Raw genomic sequence first — 26,065 nt, forward strand, 5'->3', positions numbered from 1 at the left:
AAAAAAAAAAAAAAAAAATATATATATATATATATACACACACACACTATATATATATATATACACACACACTATATATATATATATGCTATATACACTTTGTGCTATATATACTTTGTGATATATATATTTGGATATATATATGATATATATATATCACATATATATATATACTTTGTGATATATATATATATATCACAAAGTATATATAGCACAAAGTGTATATATATAGCACAGAGATTAAAGATGTTATTTGGCATTATCTCTCAAGACAGAAAATGTGTTTACTCAGTAGTTACCATGTCATGACAGCATTGTTTGGGTAGTGGAAATTGAAAATCATCAGTATGTCCATTACTAGAGGACTGGTTATATTAACAATGTTATATTTCTATAATGATATTTTTAAAATCCATGATCTTTGATGAAAAAAGCACAGCATAGACCAATTACAACATGTTAAAAAAAGGTAGCATAGTGATTAAGAGTGTGTCTGGTTTTGCATCTGCTCCAAAAAAAAAAAAATAATAATAATAATAAAAACAAGAGTGTGTCTTCTGGAGCCAGGATGCTTGCGTTTGAATCCCAGCTCCACACATATTGTTTTTGTGATTAACTTTCTTTGCCACAGCTTTCTTATTTATAAAATGGAGATAATGGAACATATTTAGTAGAGCTTTTTTTTTGTTTGTTTTTGTTTTTTAAGATGGAGTCTCCCTCTGTCGCGAAGGCTGGAGTGCAGTGGAGAGATCTGGGCTCACTGCAACCTTTGCCTCCTGGGTTCAAGCAGTTCTCCTGCCTTAGCCTCCAGAGTAGCTGGGATTACAAGGCATGAGCCACCACACTTGGCTAATTTTTTTTGTATTTTTAGTAGAGATGGGGTTTCTCCATGTTGGTCAGGCTGATCTAGAACTCCCAACCTCGGGTAACCCGCCTGCCTCAGCCTCCCAAAGTGCTGGGATTACAGGCGTGAGCCACTGCACCTGGCCTTTAGTAGAGTTTTTAGGATTAAATTAGTTAATTTTATAAAATACTTAGAATTGTAGTGGAACAGATTAAATTCTGTATATGTGTTCAGAAAACATATTCATTCATTTGTTCCACAATTATTCATTGAATGCTCTTGCACTAGACACTGATTTAGGGTCATGGAATAAATACATCGAACAAGTCCAATGCCTCATGGAACTAACATTCTTTTTTTTTTTTGCAACAAAATCTTGCACTGTTACCCGGGCTACAGTGTGATGGCCTGATCTCAGCTCACTGCAACCTCCACCTCCCGAGTTCAAGCAATTCTCCTGCCTCAGCCTCCTGAATAGCTGGAATTACAGGTGCCCACCACCATGCCTGGCTAATTTTTTTTTTTTTTTTTTTGAGACAGAGTCTCACTCTGTCGCCCAGGCTGGGGTGCAGTGGTGCGATCTTGGCTCACTGCAACCTCCGCCTCCCGGGTTCAAGCAACTCTCCTGCTTCAGCCTCTCAAGAAGTTGGAATAACAAGTACACACCACTACACTTGGCTAATTTTTGTATTTTTAGTAGAGGCATGGTTTCACCCTGTTAGGTAGGCTGGTCTTGAGCCGTTGACCTCAAGCCATCCATCTGACTCGGCCTCCTAAAGTGCTGAGATTACAGATGTGAGCCACCATGCCTGGCCGCCTGGCTAATTTTTTGTATTTTTTAGTAGAGATAGGGTTTCACTATGTTGGCCAGGTGGGTCTAGAACTCCTGACCTCGTGATCCGCCCTCCTCGTCTTCCCAAAGTGCTGGGATTACAGGCGTGAGCCACCAGGCCCGGCCCATGGAGCTAACATTCTAAGAGAAACATTCAGTAAACAAGTAAAGAAATGTATGATCTAATTCAGGGAGTAGTTTGTGCTCTGAAGAAAAGCAAAACAGGTTAAAAAGACAGCTATGTGGTGGAAGTGGGACTATTTCATACAGGGCAGTGATTGTAAACCTCTGATGAGATAACATTTGACAAGAGATCTACAGGGAGCCACGTGTCATGGGGAAAGGCATTGGAGGGTTTTGTGGAGAAGAGTGATGTGTGATCAGGTTTACTTTAAAAGAATAATAATCTGGGCTGGGCATGGTGGCTCCTGTCTGTAATCCCCGGACTTTGGGAGGGCAAAGTGGGCAAATCACATGAGTCCAGGAGTTTGAGACCAGCTTGGTCCACCTGGTGAAATCCCATCTCTACAAAAAATACAAAAATTAGCTGGTGTGGTGATGTGCACCTGCAGTCCCAGCTACTTGGGAGGCTGAGGTAGAATTGCTTGAATCCAGGAGATGGAGGTTGCAGTGAGCTAAGATTGCACCTCTGCACTCCAGCCTGGTGGACAGAGCAAGACCCTGTGGAAAAAAAAAAAAAAAGAAAGAAAGAAAGAAAAGAAAAAAAATAATTTGGCTTTTTTTTGTTTTTGTTTTTGTTTTTGAGACAGAGTCTTGCTCTGTTGCCTGGCTGGAGTGCAGTGGCACAATCTTCGCTCACTGCAACCTCTGTTACCTGGGTTCAAGCAATTCTCCTGCCTCAGCCTCCTGAGTAGCTGGGACTACAGGTGCATGCTACCACTCCAGGCTAATTTTTTTGTATTTAGTAGAGACGGGGTTTCACTATGTTGGCCAGGATGGTCTCAATCTCCTAACCTCGTGATCCTCCTGTCTCAGCCTCCCAAAATGCTGGGATTACAGGCATGAGCTACCTCGCCCCGCCAGAATCTGCCTGTTATGTGGAGGACTGGGATAGAGAAGGGCAAGAGCAAGATAGAGGAATGGTCTAGAGAAAACAGTTAGGGAGGTTTTGCAATTATCCAGCAAGAGATCTTGGAGCAGGATGGCAGCAGTGGAGGTGGTAAAATGTGGTTGGATGAAGCATATGCTTTGAAGGTGGGAGTCAGTAGGACCAGGTGATGGCTATAAACTGGGGGGTCTCTAGCTATCAGATGGCATTTACTTAAAGCCATGAAGCTAGGTTAGCTCCCTTATGGAGAGGGAATAGGAAGGAGGTAGACTATTCTATCAAAATACTCTTTCCACAGGGCACTTCTCACAGATATTATTCATCCGGGATTTATGTTATTTATTAAATTTGTTTTGTGTTTGGTTCCATTAGAAAAGCTCCATAGGGGCTGGGCAATCTGGCTCATGCCTGTAATCCCAACACTTTAGGAGGCCCTGGCGAGGTCAGGAGTTTGAGACCAGCCTGGCCAACATGGTGACCCGTCCCTACTAAAAATACAAAAAATTAGCCAGGCATAATGGCATGCACCTATAATCCCAGCTACCGGGGAGGCTGAGGCAGGAGAATCGCTTGAACCCAGGAGGCGGAAGTTGCAATGAGCCGAGATTGCACCATTGCACTCCAGACTCAGTGACAAGAGCGAAACTCGGCCAGGCGCGGCGTCTCACACGTAATTCTAGTACTTTGGGAGGCCGAGGTGGGTGGATCACCTGAGGTCAGGAGTTCAAGACCAGCCTGGCCATAATGGAGAAACCTCATCTTTAAAAAAAAAAAAGAGCGAAACTCTGTCCCTGCCCCCCAAAAGAAAAGAAAAGCTTCATAAGGGAAGGAACCTTGTATCTTCACCACATAAACAGTTTGGATTCGCAGTTGAATTGGGGAAAAAAATCAGTCTGAAAGAGCCTCACTAAATCCCTAGCAGCTAGATATACCATCCCTGAAACTCTAGCCACATAAGGCTTAAGTAACGACTGGAAAATGCTTTCCACTATTTTTATATCTCTTACATCTGCAACAAAGTATGAAAAAAAATTAACTGGGCATGGTGGCACACACAGAAGCCAATAAACACGAAGTGCAGTTCAAAATCATGTGGCTTACAGATCTAATCTTCGACACTTGCAGTTCAGTGTCATGAAACACAAGGCCTCAAAAAATTCCATAGTGACTCAAAACTATTTCTCTCCACGGAAATCTTTAGTAAAAGGCAAAAGATCTACATGATTTGAAGAGAAACCAAAGTGTGTGTCTGACTTCCGCTTCAAACCTCGCAGAGAGAGCCAACACTTAAGACTCGTATGGTTTTTGGGTGCTTGCACGGCACGCACTCCTTGCATGTAGTTTATGCACACAGCTCGTGTTAGAGGCATCATGTCCTAAAATAGTGCAGAAACCCCTGCACAGAGGGAGCCTAAGCATTGTGAGGGTGTCTTTTCATGGTGCACCATGGGTATGCCAATCACAGGCAGCTCTAGGCTGGCTGGGGTGGTTCGGGCAGGGCCCCGGGGGCTGGACCACTGGGACTCGTGGGTTGCTGCTCTCCTCTGCAGGTCCTCCTGGGACCCGCACCCCGTGTGCGGTGCCAGGTGCCCAGTGCTTTGCGGGCAGGTGTTTGTCCCCGGGGTTAGGGTCCTGTCCCGCCATTCCTTACCTGTAGTGAGCCTTTGCCTTAGGGAGAGGGATGGGGAAACAGCTGGACACAGACACTCAGGAGCAGTGGGACCTCATAGGAGGCATGACACCTGGAAGAGATGGCATCCGATTCAATTCACTTAGAAGGGTGATAAGGGGTCATGTCAAGGGGAGGTGGGAAAGTGTTCTAGGCAAAGGGAATGGCAGATGGACCTGAAGACCAATTCAGCCTGTCCAGACGGTGGCCCCCATGTGTCTGATGAGGGGGCGCTGGGGTGAGAGGCAGAGACTATATCTCCCTGGGCCTGGGAAGATGAAAATGAGGAAGCTTACTGAGGCTGGGTAACTTGCCCCAGGGTTACTCCACTGGTAAGTGGCACAGCTGGCTGACCCCCTTTGCACTATTCTGGCCTGGTGAGTTCTCTCTGCTCCACCTAGAAGCCCCTCCTTGGTGACCCAAACACTACTGGACCCAAATCCAGCCTCTCTCCCTATAGTAAGCTCTCAATCCAGATGACGTTACCAAGTATATGACAAAAATCCAGAATCTGGGGTCTTTCCCACCCAGAGCTAGAGAAGCTAATACCTCTGGACCCCACAGAAACCTGCTGGTTGTACCGTGTACCCTAGGTTCTATACCAACACCCACTTCTCGAGTCTTTTTAGGCATTTTAGTGTGGATTCAATTGCAATAGTCGTTTCTTCTTTTTTGTGTCTTTGGTCAGAACATGATTTCTTGGCCTTTCTCCAGGTGGGGTGGGATGTGAGAAGGCCATGTTTGTGGGGTGGCCTCATTCCTGGTGAGTGGGTGGTTGGAGCCCAGGGTCTATGTGTCTCTGTCAATGGCTGGGAAAGGGCAGTTGCAAACCTCCCCGTGCTGCTGGGTGAGGCTCCGTGCTCTAATTCAGGGCTGTGGCCACTCTTCAACGCCTCTGCTCAGTGGGGCTGTTCAACCTCCACAGAACAAATAGCTTCAATTGTGTCCTCACTAGCTGCTGGCACCTCAGTTTCTGGGCAGTTCCTGCAACTGATCCACCGGCTGGCTAGCCAAAGATGCCTCTCAGCTGTCAGGCCAACTACCAACTTTCAGAGGCCTCTGCCCTAGAGGTTGCTCTTGGACCTGGCTCCTTTCCCTTGGTCTGCACACCTCCTGAGAAGCTCCCCAGACCCTGCTGACCTATCTCGGCGTCAACTGGCCACTTTCCTGTCCGCCTGCACTGCACCTGTCACCTGCTGCATGGCTCTGCTCCTCTACCATGGTGTTTCCCATGCGGGTGAAGCAGGAGGTGAGTCTGGAGAGGCAGGTGAGCGGGAATATGATGGCTCTGAAAGCCACATGGTGGGGTTCCTTTTTTTTCTGCTCCCAGTCTCCAGAATGAATACAGTAAGATTTCACACCAACAAAATTTCTTATCATTTTGTATAGTAAGCACTTAATCCAGATGCTATTACCAAGTATATGACAAAAATCCAGAATCTGGGGTCTTTTCCCTAGAGAAGCTAATACCTCAGGCCCTGGTACCACAGAAGCCCCTTCCAATAGCTAATGTTCACTTGCAAACTTCCCACTCTGTCCAAAAAAAGCACACCAAAGTCATTTAAGATGAGTTCACATAGAATATATTTCATTCTTTAAAAAATAAAACTTTCAGCATAGCTAACATCTATGTATACTACAAAAATAGACATCTTCATATAAATAATGGATGTGGTAGGAGGTGAGCAGGGATACGGAGAGCCTGCCCAGGAGTCGCCAGGCGGTGAGGCTGGGGCTGAGGAAGGGTGCTGGAGGGCCCCTCGGGCTTGGTCTGCTGGGCAGGCAGTGGTGTGGGGTCGGAAGGGGGACAGGGCTGCACTGCAGCCTGAAGTGCTGGCTTTCACTCTCACGTGACACAGACACAGGCCCACACAGGCCTGGGTGTGCAAGAAGATGGCTGTTCTGTATGGCTATCAGAGAGGTCCGTGACGGCTGAGTCAGGAGAGGGGGACCAGCAGCAGCAGGGCCCTCCAGGGGTCCATCCTGCATCTAATACCTGACCCAGTGCTTCCCAGTGACCTCACGCAGCCCACACAGGGTCTCTGTGCCTCAGCTATTTTTTCACCCAGTGGCTGGACCTGGTCCCCTGGAAGTGAGGTTGCCAGAGCTGGTGGCAGCAGGGGACCAAGGGGGCTCATCGGAGGCTGGGTGGATGTAGGCACCAGGCAGCGGGGGTGGGTGGATTGCCACAGTCATGGAGGTAGTCACTCTGGCAAAGCTCTGGGGCAGGGAGGGGGATGCCCCCCACCTAAGCCCGCCTCCCTCTGGAGCTGATGGACTCAGGACCTCAGGGCTTTCCTTGTACATCTGTATCACCTGTGGGGAGACACCAGCCCCAGTGAGCCCAGGAGCCCCTGGGGCTCCCAGCCCCTTCAGCATCTCCCTGGGGATCACCATGGCTGTTGGGAAGCTGGGGTCCTTCTTGGTCTCCAGCAGGATATGACAGCTGGCAATTGACAGGATGTTGAGGCCTGGGGCAAACCCTGCACCTTGCTCTGGATCCTAAAGGGCTAAGGTGGGTCCCATGAAGAAGCCAGGAGGGCTAAGGGGCAGGAACATGGTGTCTGGGGAGAGTAGGAGGCTGCCACCTTCAGCTGGTGGCACCCGTTGGGGAGGGACCTTGTGAGCTGAGCCTGTCTGTACCACAGGGGCTATTTTGTCCTGGCTCTGCCCCTTCCCTTGCCTGTCCCTACCCTGTCCCCTGGGCTGGGAACAGAGGGATAGTGCTGAGAGTGTGGTCACCTCTGGTGGCGGGCCCAGGATAGACAGCAGCACAGGCAGCAGCACGAGTCCGTGGAGGAGGCCGAGGAGTGTAAGCACTGTCAGCACCACGAAGAAGTACCTGGTTGGGGGCGGGGGAAGGTGAGTCAGCCCGGGCTGGCCCTGAGCCCTGCCTCCCTGCCCCAAGCCCTCCCCTACCTTACAATGAAGTCAAAGTTGGAACCAGCAAGCATGAGCAGACCCAGCAATGTAGAGATGGCCCCATCGGTCACAGGGGCAAATGTGTGCTCCAGGGCATGGGCAGCCCGTAGGTTCCGGCTACCCTGGGTAGTCAGGAAGCCCTGGAAAAACAGAGCGGTCCTGGAGCTGCTCCTCTGCCAGTCATGGCCAGCTGATCCATGTCCCCACCTGTATCTGTCTTCAGAGCTCAACCATACCTTGGTCCACCAAAGGCCAGGTGAACTAAGTTCATGGGAACTGTACAGGGAGCATTTATGGTATTCCCTAAAACTGTACAGTATTTTAGGGAATACCATATGGATGGGTCTGGTGAGCTTAGACACACAGACATGTAGAAAATAGGGTACAGCCTAGGTGACAGAGTGAGACCCTGTCTCTAGAAACAAGGTTGGGCATGGTGGCTCATGCCTGTAATCCTAGCACTTTGGGAGGCTGAGGTGGGTGGATCACCTGAGGTCGGGGGTTTGAGACCATCCTGGGAAACATGGTGAAACCTTGTCTCTATAACAAATACAAAAGTTAGCTGGGTGTGGTTGTGTGGGCCTGTAGTCTCAGCTACTTGGGAGGTTGAGATGGGAGGTGGAAGTTGCTTGGCCAGGGAGGTGGAAGTTGCAGCAAACCGAGATCGCACCGCTATACTCCAGCCTTGGCAACACAGTGAGAGCCTGTCTCAAACAAACAAACAACAAAAATAAGGTGCGCAAACTACAGCCTGCCACTTATTTTGCAAATGAAGTATTGTTGAAACAGCCATGCCCACTGGTTAATGAATAGTCTTAACAATGTTGTGCTTCGATGGCAGGGTTGCAGCAGAGACTCTATGGCCTACCAAGCCTGAAATGGTTACTATTTGGTCCTATAAAGAGAAGTTTGGCAATCACTGGTCCATCTAGAAGACAGACGTCAAAGTGATAAGTTACTTCTCAGAGTAGCGTTTCAGAGTAGCCTAATTCAGAGTAGAATTAGGAAGATTACTAATACTTCCTTTATATCTTTCTGCATGCTGGATTTGTTTGTTTTCAAGGACCATATATTGTTCTTAGAATAATAATTGAGATCTTTTTTGGGGAAAGGAAGGGAGCTGTTTGTGGAGTCTGGCTGGGCTGTGGGTCCCCCCTTTCCTCTGCCAGAGTATACACAGCCCTGGGTGAGGCCCTCCTCGGTTCTGGTATCTCTGCATCTCAGGTATCTTTGTAGAACCCCTCCATTAAGCCCACATTGCCATCCTGCTACCATCCCATTTCTTATTTTTTGAGACAGGAATTTACTGTGTTGCCTAGGCTGGAGGGCAGTGGCGTAATCATGGCTCACTGCAGCCTCAAACTCTGGGGTTCAAGTGATCCTCCCGCCTCAGCCTCCCAAGTGGTTGGGACTACAGGCATGCACCACCATGCCCAGCTAATTGGTTTACTTTTTTTTTTTTTGAGACAGAGTCTTGCTCTGTTGCCCAGGCTGGAGTGCAGTGGCATAATCTTGGCTCACTGCAGCCTCTGCCACCCAGGTTCAAGCAATTCTCCTGCCTTAGCCTGCTGAGTAGCTGGGATTACAGGCAGCCGCCACACTAATTTTTGTATTTTTATTTTTAAAATACAAAATACATGCCTAGCTAATTTTTGTATTTTTATTCGAAACAGGGTTTCACCAAGTTGGCCAGGCTGGTCTTGAACTCCTGGCCTCAAGTGATCTGCTCACCTTGGCTTTCTAAAGTGCTGGGATTATAGACATGAGCCACTGTGCCCAGCCTACAATCTTTTTGCAGAGATGAGGTTTCGCCTTGTTGCCCAGGCTGGTCTTGAACTCCTGGCTCAAACAGTCTACCAGCCTTAGCCTCCCTAAGTGCTGGGATTACAGGTGTGAGTCACCCTTCTTCGCCCATCCCACAATGGTCCACAGTAAAACTATTCAAAAGAATCACTGGTTCCCATTTTTTCTCTTTTTTTTTCTTTTTTTGAGACAGAATTTCACTCTTGTTGCCCAGGCTGGAGTGCAATGGCAGGATCTTGGTTCACTGCAACCTCTGACTCCTGGGTTCAAGCGATTCTCCTGCCTTAGCCTCCTGAGTAGCTGGGATTACAGGCATGCGTCACCATGCCCAGCTAATTTGTATTTTTAGTAGAGATGGGGTTTCTCCATGTTGGTCAGACTGGTCTCGAACTCCTGACCTCAGGTGATCCACCCGCCGTGGCCTCCCAAAGTGCTGGGATTACACGCGTGAGCCACCGCGCCCAGGCATTATTGTCTATCTCAACCCCCAGAATATAAGCTCCTTGGAGGTAAAAAACTATATTGCTATTATATCCCATATTCTTTTTCATTTTTTTTCCAAAAAAAAAATTTTTTTTGAGATGGAGCCTTGCTCTGTTGCCCAGGCTGGAGTGCAGTGATGTGATGTGATTTTGGCTAACTGCAACCTCCGCCTCCTAGGTTCAAGCAATTCTCCTGCCTCAGTCTCATGACTAGCTAGGATTACAGGTGTGCACCACCACGCCCAGCTAATTTTTGTATTTTCAGTAGAGACGGGGTTTTGCCAGTTGGCCAGGCTGGTCTTGAACTCCTGACCTCAGGTGATCCACCCGCCTTGGCCTCCCAAAATGCTTGGATTACAGGCATGGGGCACCGTGCCTGGCCCAAATTCTTAAATAGTACCTAGCACATAGTAGGGGTTTGAACATTATTTGTTGAATACTGAATCAGCTGACTGGGCCCTCCCCAGGGTGCCTGTGCTCACCAGAGCCACATGTACTGTGAACTCGATGCCAATGCCTACAGAGGCCACGAGGATCACCACAGGGATGGCACTCAGCTTGATGCCCAGGAAACCCATGATACCAAACAGCTCCACGGTCATCATCGCCAGGACCAGCACCTGGGGGAGGCAGGGCTCACGGAGGGATCCTGACAGGAGGGCTGACGGGCTGGCCAGGGTAGGGTGTGGGTGCCACTGGATCTCTCTGTCCCCACTCCTGCAAGGACTCACTATGAGGGCAGCCGTCCAGGGGTTGAGGAGCAGAAGGGCACAGACGAGGAAAGTGCACACCAGCAGGATGCAGATGGCCAGCAGGAAGCAGCGCCGCAGTCCCAGATACTGCTCCCAGAAGAGGAAGGGGGAGCCGCTGGGGTAGGCGTGCACCCCAGCCTGGCCCGCCTCTGCACATGCTGCCCGGGCCCCCTCGATGGCCTCCATAAAGTCTGCAGTCTTCTGGAGGCCCCGCAGCAGGAAGGGGAACTGGGCAAACTCCAAGGGCTGAGCTGGCGGGACTGCGGAGGGGAGGGGAAGGGAGAAGAGGAAAAGGGACCAGGCGGTGAGCATGGGGCAGAGTAGGCAGGGCCTCAGGCTCAGGGCTTGTGTGGGCGAGGCTGAGGATCTTGCTAAGCTCCCCCTGGGACTCACTGCGAAGGTTCTCCCCCGTGGTGTCGTATTTGTCGTGCAGCCATTCAGGAGGTGGGGGGTAGAAGTTGGCCTGTGAGGCTGCCAGACCCAGGGGGTCACTGCTCACCCACACGGTCAGCCCCACGTAGAAGAGCTCGGGTGGAATCAGTCCCTCTCTGTCCACCAGCTTCCTTGTGGTCAGCTGCAGAGCACAGAGGGCTGAAGTCCTGGGCCCAGAAGCCTGCAGCCACTGTGCTCCCCAACCCTTCCAGCCCTTTCCCAACCTGGCCAAAATCCAGAGGCCCCTGGGAGTCTCCGGTCTGGATGAGCAGCTTGTAGGCCAGGGCCCCATCCTCAGAGCCATTGCGGTACGAGTGGCGAGTGATGCGCCCAGAAGCCCAGTCCTGGTCAAACGCAGCCTGGATTCCTGGGAGAGACCAGCATACGGTTCTGTTAGCTGGTGGCCCCAGGTCGCTTCTTCCTGCAGCACGCCACCCTGCCAGTCTCCTCGCCTCTCACCCTGTAGCCAGTTGCGGTAATAGTGCAGCCAGGTGCGGGGTGCCTGGGTGGCCGGTGGGGGCAGCACGGCCTTGAGGGAACTGAAGCGCTGGTGCAGATCAAAGAGGGCGCGTTGGGAGTGGGCGTAGTCGAAGCCACCCTGGGTCACCAGGGCCACCTCGTACAGGGAGAAGTACCTGAGCTGGGCGCTCAGGAAGTCATGCTCCTTGGTGCCCCGAGGCACCACATCCGTCAGGGCCAGCCCGTCTTGCACGAGTGTGGCTCCGTAGAGGCTCAGGCCCAGAAGAGTGCCAAAAAGCACCAGCACGATGGCCTGTGGGAAATGGCAACTCCGCTGGAGGCCCTAGGGCTGCCCCCCATCCCCTCAGGGGGTGGACTAAGCCCTCTGCCCTTATGGGCCCAGAGATACTAAGTCTCTGTCCTGTTCCACCCAGTCTTACCTTGGCCTGTGACTGAAGCAGCAAGGGGGCAAACTGATAGCGGGCAAAATGGGTAAGATTCCAGCGGGCACAGGGCAGGGACCTGCAGGCTGCCTTCTGCCTTGGCTGCTCCTCCTGGCCTAGAAGGTCCCGTGTGGACCCTCCAGGGCTGAAGAGCTCAGAGCCCAGTGGGTCAGAAGGTGGAGGCACCAGGTGGGCTTGGGGAGGCAAGATGGTGACCACATGCTGGCTGCTGGCTTCACAGTGGGTAAAGGCTTGAACTGTGGCCGTCAGGTGGGCAATGCCGACTGGTACTGTCCTGTCCCCCAGCTCCTGGGGGAGGATCTGAATCACCCGAGCAGAGCAGGGACTGGAAGAGGCAGAGAGCGGATGAGAGGTCTATGCCCTGAAATGCTGGTAAGGGGACAGGCTGGCGTGGGTCACAGGAGGAGGGCTGGGGTGCAGACAGTACCTGGAGAAGCAGCAGAGCACATCCAGGCGCTGGCAGTGGCGCCGCCGTAGGTCCAGACTGAGGATGGCTGGGAAGACAAGCATCACGGCTACAAAGGTGCAGCCAACCACTATGGCCGCCTGGGGGATGGACAGGAGGGGCATGAAGGCTGGATGAAGCTTGGCCTCGGCTCCACACCCACCCTGGCCTGCCCCATGTGAGGCCTCACCTGCAGGGAGAAGGCTCGCAGTGCAGGGATGGGAACGAGGGCAGCCATGAGGAAGGCGGCCATGTTGTTGATGGATGCGAGGGCCACACTGGTGCCCGTGCGCTGCAGACACTCGCCCATGCGGTCCTGCCAGGACAGAGTGGGGACCTGCCCTCAGGTCACAAGGGATGGGCTGTGTCAAGGTAGAGTCAAGGGGAGGCTCAGGAACCTGGGGTGTGGAGGTGGGGCAGTCATAACATAGCAGCTAGCACTTACTGGGTACCATGCACATGTCATGGGCTATTCTAAGCACTCAACTTGAGTTATCTTATGGATCCCCTGTTTACAGATGGGGAAACTGAGGCACTGAGGTTCATTAGCAGCCCAAGGTCACTTGAACCAAGAGGCTCTTAACCAATAGGCTGAGCTGCCTCAGATGAGCCCTGGAGGATGAGGCCCCACCTGGAGACGGGTGCCAGGCAGAGCCTCTGTGAAGGCGTGTGCCAGCAGGAATATGTGATCCACGCCAATTCCCAGAGCCAGGAAGGGCAGCACCTGGAGGGGCAGAGAGTGGGCAGCTGGAGGACCCAGTAGCCTGGCGACTGGCACTGAGTTGGCCCTGCAGTCCTGGTGTACCTGGGTAGTGGCAGCATTGAAGGTGATGCCGAGCAGGGCACAGAGCCCAAGGCCTGAGGCCACCGCCAGGGCCACCAGCAGCACCCCAGCGAGGCCCACGGCACCCTGGGACTGGGCACAGTCCCACCGCAGCATGGTCACACAGGCATAGGCCAGCTGTGGGGAGAAAGGGCAGTCTCAGACAGGGGGTCCCAGGGTGGGCACTGGGTGGAGGCGGGGTGGGGGCAAGGTGCCCAGTGCAGGACCCACCATGAGCAGGTAGCCTCCCACCAAACGGGCAGCACTGACTTCAGAGAATGCATGCAGGATGTCATCCAAGGTGGTGGAGGAGAAGGCGTGGATCTGCTGGGAAGCATTCTCAGGCAGGGCCTCCTGGGCCAGCTGGAGAAACAGGGTGGATCTGAGGGGGCAGGAGGAGGGAGTGGCCTCAGGGCATCCCCCTTGTCCTTGTCCATACTGACTGACCTGCACAAAGCGCCGCTGCCAGGCTTGTAGCACTGTGCCAGCCTGCTCCTCACTCCAGCCTATGTCATGTGTCTGATAGTCACCCCGGAAATGCTCGTACAGCTGGCGGGGACTCATCAGCAAGAAGGTGCTCTGTAGAGCCTCTGCCCTGGTGGGGGGTGCAGGGGAATCAGGGGTCAGAGCTGGCCCAGAGACCTGGCAAGGGGTGTGGGGGGGAACCAGGGGTCTGGCTGGTCCAGACACCTGGCAAGGGTATTCGAGGGAACAAATGTCAGATCTGGCCCAGACACCTGGCGAGGAGTGTGGGGGGGAACAAGGGGTCAGCCTGGCCTATACACCTGGCAAGAATGTGCAGGGGCTTTTGCCAGAGCTGCCTGACATTACAATATGGATTCTCATTCATGGAGTCCCCTCATCAACTCCCAGCAGAGGCCCTACCTCAGCAGCTGTCCTTGGGGATTTCTGGCCGTGCCTCCAAGCAGCAATTCCTCTTGCCAGTGCATGAATTTGTGGGAGAAGCCATGGCAGCCCCCACTCAGCTCATCAGCCACATTGGGAACCTGGAGGGGAATAGGAGCGGTTAATGTTTAAGGCTCTGGCCGTAGATAACTAGGAAGCCACAAGGGGGAGCAGAGAGTAGGCTGCTGGGAGGAGCTGGCGTAGCTTTGGTGGATTCTGAAGGACCACATTCGCAGGGCTGTAAAGACACTTGGGAAACCAGGTATGATATTCATGCTTATCTACTGTGTTCTTAGTAACCCTATATGAGTCTATTTTGATAATAAGTCCAGCCTTGGCCGGGCACAGTGGCTCACACCTGTGATCCCAGCATTTTGGAAAGCCGAGGCAGGTGGATCACCTGAAGTCAGGTGTTTGGGACCAGCCTGGCCAACATGGTGAAACCCCATTTCTACTGAAAAAACAAAAATTAGCCAGGTGTAGTGGCGGGTGCCTGTAATCCCAGCTACTTGGGAGGCTGAGGCAGAACTGCTTGAGCTGAGGTTGCAGTGAGCCAAGATCAAGCTATTGCACTCCAGCCTGGCGACAGAGCAAGACTCAAAAAGAAAAGTCCAGCCTTATAAAAGGAAAAAGGGATTCATATACCACTTGAGGGTTCTGTAGGATAAGGAATGGGAATGGAACACTGGGGTCCTGGCACAGTGGGAGCAGGGTAACAATGGCCAGGAAGTGGGGGTCAGGGCAGAGAGCTGTCTGCTCCCGCAGAATACAGGAATGTATGAGGAGGGGAAAGGGAAGGAAAACAGTCTTTCCCTGCAGACCTGGCTGGAACCCACCTGCCTGCTGTGATGGTTGGGGGCACTAGGTGGGCAGTGGAGGTCGTCAGGGTGCAGACAGGGCCGCCCCACGTAGGCCTGGCCCACCTGTGCCTTGTCTAGCAGCTCCCGGAAGCCCTCAAGGGAGGCAAAGGGACCCAGCTCCTCCAGCAGCTGCTCTGGATCCAGGTTGGTCCACTGGATATCTGGGCGGCCACTGAGGGGAAAGCCCATGGTTGGCGAGGGTCAGGGATGAAAACCCAGGCTCCAAACTGCTACTGGGGCCCCATGCTGTGCCCCACTCTTCTCTTATCTGCTGATTTGTCCCTCAATATGGAGGGTGTGCAAGGCTCAGCTTCTCAGAACTGCCAGGCTGCATAGGCCCACCAGGGTGCTGCAGTGAGCTGTAGATGGGTACAAGAGGATATCAGGGCAGGGTTACCTAATACATAGAAAGGGCCTGGAAAGGCGTCACTGAGTCCCTTAGCAAGCTGTCTGTGCTTGGTTCTAATATATAACCAGCAGGCACATGCCTGTAATGGGTTTTCTTTCTCGCCTGGGCAACAGCTTAGCAGACACCTAGGTAATTCCCCCCAGCAAAGCCTCTTTCTGGGCATCTTTTTCTCCTTTGCTCGGAGCTAACAGATCTTTGTGTTTAGTTTTGTCTAAATAAGACGGTCTTCCTTCCTTCAGAGGGAAGAAGGGGGATGTGGAGAGCGCCCTGCGGAAGCCCATGCTCTGTTCCTGGCCTGGGAGGTAATCAGGGTCTTGGTAAGGTTTTGATCAACCTCATTCCCCCGACCCCTCCTTTCTGCTGGGAGAGGCTCCAGCGGGAGATGAAGCAGGGCCCGGAGCAGCTCTGGCACTCACGGCAGGTAGGCGGAGCCCCCTTGGAGTTTGGCTCCCTCCCAGAAGCAGTCGAGGGGTGTGAGGATCACGCAGGGAAACAGCTTCTCAATCATCTGCCAGGGACACCCGGGCCACATCAGTCCTGCCCCACAGCCTTTGTAGGATGCCCTCTGCAATCCCCCTCCTTAGTTTTAAGGGGGAGGATTGCAGGCCGTGGGGCTTGCTGCGTCTCTCTGAGTCCTCCCACGCCACAGAAAAGGTTCCGCCTCTGCTCCCTCTCAGGACACTTACCCGCTCAATCATTCCATTTTCAATAAGGGGAACACCTGACTTGTAGCAGATTTTGTTCAAATCCCAGGACCTGCAACAGCCAGGGGCACACGAGATCAGCAGAAGAGGGGGATTCCCACTCCAGAACCCCCATGGCACACTTCACCCCCAGCTGCTCAGGGGCTCAGCCAGACTCACTTCCCATAGAGTGATACTTGGACTTTACTGGCAGTGAGGGCTGCCTGGAGGTGGAGGCCAAGTGCTTCAGGCGTGAGGATGTTCTCTCCCTCCTGGCGTGAGGTCTGTATCAGCATCTGAGAGGTGTATGCAGCCTCCTCCCCCAGCTTCTCCTTGGTGTAATGCAGCTCCTGGCTCACCCGGCTGCCCACTGCCAGAGCAAAGAGAGAAAGCTGGGGAGAAACAGCCTGGGCAGGTCAGAACTAGGGAAGGGGGCTCCTAACTCTGAGGCCTCCCCAGACAAGTGGGAGAGGAGCCCTGCCTTATCCCTGAGGGCCTCATTAGGGCCCAGGCCGACTCCCCAGCCTTCTGGTCCTGGAGCTCTGCCAGGGAAGTGGGGAAGCCTGGGTTGTGCTCTCTGCGGATTTCTTGTGTGGTCTAGGCTAAGCATGAACCATGTCGGCTGGGCTTCGGGCATAAACTTAAAAATGACAATCAGCATGAGCTGGCCCTGGGCAGGGGAGTTGTGGGGGAATCTTGGTAAGGGAACCTTCATTCAGTCCCTCTCTGCTCTGGTGGGGAGGACAAGGAGGGCCACTAGGGGAAATAGGGAGGCTGCTGCTGGGAGGGTTTCCTGAAAAAACAGGTCTAGGGCTGGGGTTGGTTCTTAGTTCAGGTTGCTCCGGGCAGTGATTTATATCACACACACCTTTCTGCAAGCTGTTCTGGGGAGAGGGTGGGTAGGGATGGGAGTGTCTGGTAATCATGGGCCCTGTGTTGGTGTGGGCAAGGGGGAGGATTGGACAGCCATTCAGGTTTCTGCTCCCTCTCAGGCAGGAAGTGCATGGAATCAGCTCACGAGCCCTGGCAGGGGTGAAATCATAGTGGGCCAAGGGGAGGGAGGAGTCCAGATCACTTTCAGCACCCCCACTGTCCAGAACACAGGGAGTCCAGTGCCAGGCTGCCTTAGGTTCCTGGATCTTAGCTCCCCTCCAGTCCTGCGTTATGCTGGCCATAGGGTCCTACGCTGTAGCTGGGACCTGGAGGAGGTGGGGACATTATAAGGGGATATCACCTAACTATGATGTGGGGAAGAGTGAGGGCCAAATTCACCTCTGGAGGCTTTGTGGATTTGGTCTCATCTCAGACCCTGTGCTGTTTCCGCCTGTCTGGAGGTCTCCTCCTGTTAGTCTTTGCTGCCTGCTGGGACCCACAGTACTGCTTCTCTGAAACTCAAGCCTCTTTGAGATTGTCATGCTTCCCAATCTTTTTTCGAGATAGGGCCTTGCTCTGTTGCCTAGGCTGGAGTGCAGTGGCCTGATCACAGCTCACTGTAGCTTTGACTTCTGGGCTCAGGTGATCCTCCCCCCTCAGCCTCCTGAGTAGCTGGGACCACAGGCGCTTGCCACCATGCCTGGCTAATTTTTAATTTTTTTGCAGAGATGAGGTCTCATTATGTTGCCCAAACTAATCTTAAACTAATGGGCTCAAGCGATCCTCCCACCCCAGCCTCCTAAAGGGCTGGGATTACAGGCATGAGTCAATGCGCCTGGCCCTCTAATCTCTTTTTCAAACCCATGTTCTTCTCACTCACAAAAGCCCCAAATCCTTGGTAACCCCAACACATAATTACCCATATGCTCACATCTCCCCCGCCCCCCGACAGTCACATTCCTGGCCTTCGCCTCATGAAAACAGTCTTCCTGTCTTGCTCCCCACACTGCCAGATTCCACCTACTCTTTTTCTTCCTCCCCTGACTTTTTTTTTTTTTTTTTTTTTTTGAGACAGAGTTTCACTCTTATTGCCCAGTCTGGAGGGCAATGGCACAATCTCGGCTCACTGGAACCTCTGCCTCCTGGGTTTAAGTGGTTCTCCTGCCTCAGCCTCCTGAGTAGCTGGAATTACAGGTGTGCACCACCACGCCCAGCTGATTTTTGTATTATTAATAGAGACAGGATTTCACCATGTTGGCCAGGCTGGTCTCCAACTCCTGACCTCAGGCAATCCATCTATCTTGGCCTCCCAAAGTGCTAGGATTACAGAAGTGAATCACCATGATGACTGGCATTTTTTTTTTTTTTTTTTTTTTGAGAGGGAGTCTCGCTCTGTCACCAGGCTGAAGTGCAGTGGTGTGATCTCAGCTCACTGCAACTTCTGCCTCCCAGGTTCAAGCAATTCTCCTGCCTCAGTGACTACCTTGGTAGAGTTAGAATCAGTGCAGGTAAAGTACTTAGGAAATTGCATGGCACATAGTAGGTACAGATATGGAGTTATTATTCAGTAGTTGCTGGAAGAGAAATGATGTGACAGAAAAATGAGAAGGAACTGAAGGAAAGAAAGACTGCAGGTGAGTGTGGAGGAGATAAGACAGGAGGGAGAACATCAAGATCAATACATTAAAAAAAAACTTGTCTGTCTCTCTTTTTTAATTTTTTTTGAGACAAGATCTCGCTCTGTCACCCAGGCTGAAGTGCAGTGGTGTGATCACAGCTCACTGCAGCCTTGACCTCCTGGCTCAAGCAGTCCTCCCAAGTAGCTGGAACTACAGGTGTGTGCCACTATGCCCAGATAAGTTTTGTATTTTTTGTACAGGCAGGGTCTCCCCATGTTGTCCAAGCTGGTCTCAAATTCCTGGGCTCAAGTGATCCTCCCACCTCAGCCTCTGAAAGTGCTGGGATTACAGGCATAAGTCATTATGCTTGGCCAAACTTTTATGTCTTTACTGATGCGAAAATATAACTGGCTAACCAATGTGGAAAAAGGGTCCACCTTATAAGTAATCCTATAAATGCAAATAAAAATAATAAGTTACTATCTAATAATTTACCGAAAAACTTTAAAATTGATAGCACTCATTGCTGGTTTACAGGAGTACACTCTAATCCGCTATGGGAGGGCACTATGGTATACTCTTTGGGGAAAGCAACACTGCAATATGTATGCTTCATAATCTTTGGTCCAGAAGTTTCACCTGTAAGGGCCTATATGCAACTGTAGGGACCTAAGCTTTCTTTGGGTGAAATGGGAGTCCTGGTAGATTTTGACAGAGATGATCTGACTTTTTCATCACCTAACAATGTATTTTTGTGAATACACTGTTGTGAGTTGTGAATGATAAGAGGTGCCCCCGAGAAGAAGTCAGGAAAGGTGTCCTGGACCAAGTGTGTGCAGGGAACTGTCAAAGGCTCAGTGTTTCGGTACTGCTAAGAGTGAGCCAGGGAGGAGCCAGTGACAGTGCGGGAGAAGCAATCAAGTCCAATTATGGAGGGCCTAGAGTGTGTGCTGTGGAGTTTATATTTGACTTCACAGAATCTGGTAGAAATTGGTGGAAGGGCTCTAAGAAGGGGACTGACTTGGCCAGATGGAGATTGGCCACAGGGCAGTGCTGTGGAGGCAGATTTGAAAATGAGGCTGTCAGCACCTTCCTCCCTTCCAAAAGACCCTGATTTTGGTGGCCATCCTTGGAAAGGCCTAGTGATTAGGGACAGCTGGGCTCTTCCCCAGCATCAGAAGGTGAAACTTGATTAGTTTAAGAAGCCAATCAGTAATTTCATTGCCTTTGGCAAGTTTAGGATTTCCGCATAGGATGCTGCATAGTTCTCCCCAAAGACATCAAATGAGAAGTTGGCTGAGAGGCTTCTAATAAATTTTTCCTCAGTTTCTTTTCTGTTTTTTTTTTTTTTTTGAGATAGAGTTTTGCCCTTTCGCCCAGGCTGGAGTGTATTGGCGATCTTGGTTCACCACAACCTCCGCCTCCCAGGTTCAAGCAGTTCTCGTGCCTCAGCCTCCCCAGTAGCTCGGATTACAGGTGTGTGCCACCACGCCCAGCTAACTTTTGTATTTTTAGTAGAGATGGGGTTTCACCATGTTGGCCAGGATGGTCTCGTTCTCTTGACTTCATGATCTGCCCGCCTTGGCTTCCCAAAGTGCTGGGATTACAGGCGTCAGCCACCGCACCTGGCCTAAATTTTTCTTCACTTTCAAAAAGACATGCAAGACCAGGCACGGTGGCTCATGCAGGTAATCACAGCACTTCAAAGGCAAAGGCAGGAGGATCGCTTGAGACCAGTTCAAGACCAGCCTGGGGGCCGGCCGGGTGTGGTGGCTCAGGCCTGTAATCCTAGCTCTTTGGAAGGCTGACGTGGGCAGACCAGGTCAGGAGGTCGAGACCAGCGTGACCAACATGGTGAAACCCAGTCTCTACTAAGAATACAAAAATTAGCCAGGTGTGGTGTGAGGAGTTTAGAGTGAGCTGAGATCGCGCCAATGCACTCCAGCCTGGGTGACAGAGCAAGACTCTGTCTTGGGGGAAAAAAAAAAGACCAGCCTGGGCAACACAGTGGGACTGAGTCTCTACAAAAAACAAAAAAACAAAAAAATTAGCTGTGCGTGGTGTTGTGTGCCTGTAGTCCCAGATACTATGGAGAAAGAGGCAAGAGGACTGTGTGAGCCTAGAAGTTTGACGCTGCAGTGAGCTGTGATTGTGCCACTGCACTCCAGCCTGGGTAAAAGAGTGAGACCCTGTCTCTATAAAACAAAACAAAACAAAAACAAAAATACATGCAAGACAAGAATGGCTTCTTTTTCCTGCCACTGCAGCAGCCCCCTTGGGATAAGCCTGAGGACAAAAGTCCAACATGTTGAAGACAGCAGAGGAGAAAGAAAGAAACTGGGTCCTTGCTAATGTCCTTGGGCTGCTGAATTAACTGAATTAACCAGACTTCCGGTTACAGAGAATAACAAATCAATCTTCCTTCCTCCCTCCTTCCTTTCCTTTCTTTCTCTTTCATGTGGCTAAGAGCATTCTATTATTTTATTTACTTATTTATTTTATTATTGTTATTTTTTTTTTTGATGGAATTTCGTTCCTGTTGCCCAGGCTGGAGTGCAATGGCGTGATTCTGGCTCACTACAACCTCCACCTCCCGGGTTCAAGCGATTCTCCTGCCTCAGCCTCCCACATAGCTGGGATTACAGGCATGCACCGCCACACCCAGCTAATTTTGTATTTTTAGTAGAGTTGGAGTTCTCCATGTTGGTCAGACTGGTCTGGAACTCCCAACCTCAGGTGATCCGCCTGCCTTGGCCTTCCAAAGTACTGGGATTACAGGCTTGAGCCACCATGCCCGGCCCATTTATTTATTTTTTTGAGATGGAGTCTTTCTCTGATACCCAGGCTGGAGTGCAGTGGCACAATCTCTGCTCACTGCAACCTCTGCCACCTGGGTTTAAGTGATTCTCCTGCCTCAGCCTCTCAGGTAGCTGGGATTACAGGCACATGCCACCATGCCTGACCAAATTTTGTATTTTTACCTTGTCTCTACTAAGAGACGAGGTTTTGCCATGTTGGCCAGGCTGGTCTCAAACTCCTGACCTCAGGTGATCAACCCACCTCGGCCTCCCAAAATGCTGGGATTACAGATATGAGCCACCATGCCTGGCCTTATTTTTTAATTTTTTTTTTTTCGAGACGAAGTCTCCCTCTGTCGCCCAAGCTGGAGTGCAATGGCACTATCTCGGCTCACTATAACCTCCACCTCTCAGGATCAAGTGATTCCCCTGCCTCAGCTTCCCAAGTAGCTGGGATTACAGGCGTGTGCCACCACAACTGGCTAATTTTTGTATTTTTAGTAGAGACGGTTTCACCATATTGGTCAAGCTGGTCTTGAACTCCTGATCTCATGATCTGCCTGCCTTGGCCTCCCAAAGTGCTGGGATTACAGGCATGAGGCACTGTGCCCGGCCTTATTTTTTAATTTTTAAGAAAAAGCAATAGGGTTTTGCCATGTTTCCCAGGCTGGTCTTGAATTCCTGGGCTCAGTCAAGCCTCCCACCTCGGTCTCCCAAAGTGCTAGGATTACAAGTATGAGCCACCATGCCTGATCTGAAGGTATTCTAAATGATACAATCAGGAGTATATTGCTAGAGATGGAACAAGGCCTCAACTAGAGCAGTGACCACAAAGTAGAAAGGATGGGTCTGTTACGAGAGAGTTAAACAAGGATTTACTAGTTTAGTAACCAATTGGACGAGCAAGAACTGAGGCCAACTCCTAAGGTTTTAGCTTTAGGTATTTAAGTGACGGTGGTTCTACCAACTCATATAACGCCATCCCTGTCTTCTGCATAGAATTGCAGCTCTTATTGCCCTGGCTGGAGTGCAATGGCACGATCTTGACTCATTGCAGCCTCCGCCTCCCGGGTTCAAGCGATTCTCCTGCCTCAGCCTCTGGAGTAGCTGGGGCTATATGCATGAACCACCACACTTGGCTAATTTTCATATTTTTAGTAGAGATGGAGTTTCACCAGGTTAGCCAGACTGGACTCGAACTCCTGACCTCAGGTGATCCACCTACTTCGGCCTCCCAAAGTGCTGGGATTATAGGTGTGAACCACTGCACCCTATCTGCTTACTCTTTTTCTTCGAGATTGGGTCTCATGGTGAGACTCCATCTCTCTGAAAAAAAAAGATCACTGCTTTTACCTCATCCCCAGCCAATATAGGACAGAGCGATATTCTGAAATAAAGGAAAAAAGCCTAGGAATTGGCTACCATCCTCTTATAACACCCTCCCTCAAACAACAGCAAAAACCTGCTGGGATCTAACCTTTCCTATGCGGGAGTGTAGTAGAGGACAAGGAAACGTGGAGGTTCAAGCAGTGTTTAGATGGGGCAGATGTGGGGATGGAGAGGGAGGAGGGGAAGGGAGACTGCCTCTGTTGTGGCAGGAAATCCAAGAGTCATTTGAGACCACCCAGGCAGCAATAGTGTGGGTGGGGGTATGTGTATGTGCGTGTATGCACATGTGTGTCCTGGGGCTGAGGGCAGACAGGCAGACAGAGCAAAACATCTGCTCTGGACCCCAGGGCTGGCTGAAAGTGTGTATGGATGTGAGAGTCTGCAGGGCTGGGGGTAGGTAGGGTGGGGACGTGTGGGAGCCCAGGAGGCAGGCAAGCTCTGGGAAACATCTGCTCTGGATCCTAGGACTTGCCAGTATTTGGAATAACTCAAGGGTGTGAGACTCCAACCTGGGCTCTGCCGTTGGGTATGGGCCAGGGCTGAGGGAGCCTACAAAATGCAAATTTCCCAGGGAAAACTAGACTGGAGTTTGACTTCTGTTAAGGGCTGCCATATGAAACCAGGCCTCAGGAAAGGAGAGAGTCATACTGAAATTATTAAGAAGAAATCATTCTGGCTGGGTGCAGTGGCTCACGCCTGTAATCAGCACTTTGGGATGCTGAAGTGGGCAGATTACTTGAGGCCAGGAGTTCGAAACCAGCTTGGCCAACATGGTGAAACCCTGTCTCTACTAAAAATACAAAAATTAGGCTGGGCATGGTGGCTCACACCTGTAATCCCAGCACTTTGGGAGGCCTAGGTGGATAGATCACAAGGTCAGGAGTTTGAGACCAGCCTGGCTAACATGGTGAAACCCCATCTCTACCAAAAAATACAAAAATTAGCCGGCGTGGGGGCGGGTGCCTGTAATCCCAGTTATTTGGGAGGCTGAGGCAGAAGAATCACTTGAACCCAGGAATTGAAGGTTGCAGTGATCCAAGATTGTGCCACTGCACTCCAGCCTGGGTAACAGAGCAAGACTCCACCTCAAAAAAAAAAAAAGAAAAGAATTCTTTCATGCTTCTGGATTTGATCCCACCTGACCCTGGCTGTTGTCTCAAATTGTGAATTCTGTCATGCTTTTTCATTAATTGGGCCCAGGTGTATGAACCCTCTCCCTGGAGGCTTGGCCAGATGATTTACTCAGTTTCCTCAGCCTTCTAGTTCTAACTTTTCTGATTCTCCTGGTCAGAAGTGATTTCTCCCTGCCTTCTTTTATACAACATAATCACCGGGTGCTCTATATTGTATTTTAGTTATTCCAGCACATATTTTACTTTCCTTGCTATTGAAAGATGAGCCTTGTTTTAGCTGCCTTTGTAAACTCTGATGCATTTCTATGTTAACACATAGAAAGTTACCAATAAATGCTAAATACACACATACAAAATAATAGACAAATATTCTATACACCCAATTCACAGGGTCTGCAGACAGCCATTTATGGGTGTGGGAGGGAGCAGTGTTCCTTGATGCCCAGATGTATAGACTCTGACCAGCAGGTGCCCCTCCAGTCCCAGGGCCAGGCTCAGTAGCCAGCTCCTCACCCCATTCTTGCTTTGGGCTCACCGTACCTGAGCCGCTATGGCCAGTGTCCACAACTCACCTTCTACCCAGAGCTGTTCCAGGTTGGTCTCAATAATAGCCACGCGAAGACCTAATGCCAGGGCCCCAAAGGCCAACAGTCCCAGAAAGAGCACTTTGCCACAGTGTCTCTGGATCCCGAAGCCCAGAGAGAAGAGCAGGCCCTGGAAGTAAGCACGAAGCCAGAGTGGAGCCTTCAGGCTCCCAGCTAGGATCTGGGATAGAAAGAGAAGGGTCAGCCAGGCATCACTGCAACAATGCATGAAATCCTTCCCCTCTCACCCTGTATAACCGCTGCCAAGCCCTAGCTTCTAGATTTCCAGATGTGGGACAGGGAGCACCAACACAGACACAGGTCCAAACTTGGAAGATGTTAACACCCGCCACCCCCAGCTCCCTCCTTCCATCCCTCCCTCCCTTCCTCCCTCTCTTCCTTCCTTCCTTCTTTCCTTCCTCCCTCCCTTTTTTCTCTTTCTTTTCTTTCTTTCTTCCTTTCTCTCTTTCTTTCTTCCTTTCTTTCTTTCTCCCTTCCTTCCTTCTCTCTCTCTTTCTCTTTATTTTTTTGAGATGGAGTCTCTGTCTGTCGCCAAGGCTGCAGTGCAGTGGCACAATCTCGGTTGATTGCAACGTCTGCTGACTGCAACCTCTGCCTCCCACCTCAGCCTCCCAAGTAGCTGGGACTGCAGGCTTGTGCCACCATGCCCGGCTAATTTTTATTTTTGGTAGAGACGGTGTTTCACCACGTTGGCCAGGCTGATCTCAAACTCCTGACCTCAGGTGATCCGTCCACCTCAGCCTTCCAAAGTGCTGGGATTACAGGCGTGAGCCACTGGGCCCAGCCCGCATAGGCCCGTTTTCTTAGAGCAGGATACATATGTACACACACACACACACACACACACACACACCCCTGTCGTTGGGTGGACACAGAGGTGAACCCACAGACACTCATTCTTACTGGCCAGATGACGAGAAGACACAGGAGGCACAGACACGCAGACACACAGACACACACGCACAACTTACTTGCCGTGTTAGCGCTCACTTGCCTTCAGTCAACGAATGACACACAGCACGTCAAGACATCACAAACCCTGAAGAGGCCCGAGTGACAGACCTGGCCCTGCTCTTCCTTCTTCCAGCTCCCCTTCTACTCACCTGAGGCGCTGCGGCTCCAGCTGGGGGTGTGTAACTCGGAGGCAGCTCTCTGAGGGGCGGCGACCGAGTCATGCTGGCGGGGATGGGGGCGTGGGCGCCCCCAACCCGTATTATCTGGGAACTCCCATAGGCTAGCCCGGCCTCCCGGTACCGCTGGTCCCCGCGTGGGGATTCAGTGGGGCAGCCAAGGCGCGGACGGGGGTGAGACTGTGGGGTGCGGGTGTTAACGGCGGCTGGGAAGCAGGAGTGCAGGGCGCTGCGGGTCCGGGGCGCGGCGCCGGGGTTCACCCGCTCCGTGGGCCGCGGCGGCTGGAAGAGGAGTGGGTCCCGCGCGCAGGCGAAATTGCTGGCTGGAGACGCCCAGCAGGGCTGGAGGTGCTGACTGGAGTGCCCGGGAGGCGGCTGGAGCTCCAGAAAAAGGGAGCTGGCCCGGGCGACGCCCTCCCATTGGCTGAGGGGCCCGCAAATTACCCGAGCCGCGCGGCCCGACCCGCTGCTAGGTAACGGCGCCGCAGGGGGCGGGGCACGAGACCACCCACGCTGGGCCACCCCGCGCCTCCCCCCGGCCTGCGAGGCCCCGGGGAGGAGGAGGGAGGAGGATCCCGGAGAGGCGCAACGGCGGCCAAGTGTAAGTTCAGATAGGCTGACGCTGAGAAAGGCCGTTTGCGGGCCCTGTTAGGGCTACACTTTT

General features: G+C 51.7%; 1 protein-coding gene and 1 non-coding gene across 6 annotated transcripts; both read right to left on the reverse strand.

Moving 5' to 3' along the window:
• Positions 1-3,875: 3,875 nt before the first annotated feature.
• On the reverse strand, positions 3,876-3,990 carry LOC116529669. Its single transcript, XR_004259597.1, has one exon. It is a non-coding gene; the product is annotated as a U5 spliceosomal RNA (small nuclear RNA).
• Positions 3,991-5,981: 1,991 nt separating this feature from the next.
• On the reverse strand, positions 5,982-26,065 carry PTCH2 (patched 2). 5 transcript variants are annotated; one of them, XM_032247367.1, is made up of 22 exons: positions 25,375-25,746; positions 24,239-24,431; positions 16,035-16,224; positions 15,858-15,927; positions 15,588-15,679; positions 14,739-14,934; positions 13,882-14,003; positions 13,444-13,591; positions 13,228-13,359; positions 12,979-13,134; positions 12,805-12,897; positions 12,364-12,489; positions 12,156-12,274; positions 11,705-12,053; positions 11,265-11,577; positions 11,030-11,172; positions 10,767-10,947; positions 10,353-10,633; positions 10,104-10,241; positions 7,334-7,476; positions 7,157-7,256; positions 5,984-6,730 (listed from the first exon to the last, which is right to left on the reverse strand). In XM_032247367.1, exons 1-22 carry the CDS (start codon positions 25,444-25,446, stop codon positions 6,476-6,478), a joined length of 3,612 nt encoding a protein of 1,203 aa, XP_032103258.1. In that variant the 5' UTR covers positions 25,447-25,746; the 3' UTR covers positions 5,984-6,475. The 5 variants fall into 5 exon arrangements, with proteins under 5 accessions (XP_032103257.1, XP_032103259.1, XP_032103256.1 ...); XM_032247366.1 differs by having other exon boundaries at positions 5,982-6,730; positions 10,767-11,172; positions 11,265-11,352; ... (1 more) ...; positions 12,805-13,134; positions 25,375-26,062; XM_032247368.1 differs by having other exon boundaries at positions 5,982-6,730; positions 12,805-13,134; positions 14,826-14,934; positions 25,375-26,061.

This window comes from Sapajus apella, unplaced genomic scaffold (assembly GCF_009761245.1).
Source record: "Sapajus apella isolate SASKATOON/1434 unplaced genomic scaffold, GSC_monkey_1.0 scaffold62, whole genome shotgun sequence".
NCBI classification, from domain to species: Eukaryota; Metazoa; Chordata; class Mammalia; order Primates; family Cebidae; genus Sapajus; species Sapajus apella.

What these genes read in the sequence shown, in the direction of transcription:
- PTCH2 (XM_032247365.1), bottom strand. Translation starts at nt 25,446, where the DNA reads ATGACTCGGTCGCCGCCCCTCAGAGAGCTGCCTCCGAGTTACACACCC. An exon ending in AAAATGGAATGATTGAGCGG is followed by an intron (nt 15,680 to 15,857) that starts GTAAGTGTCCTG and finishes TGTCCCTGGCAG; the next exon opens with ATGATTGAGAAGCTGTTTCC. An exon ending in AACTTTGACTTCATTGTAAG is followed by an intron (nt 7,257 to 7,333) that starts GTAGGGGAGGGC and finishes GCCCCCAACCAG; the next exon opens with GTACTTCTTCGTGGTGCTGA.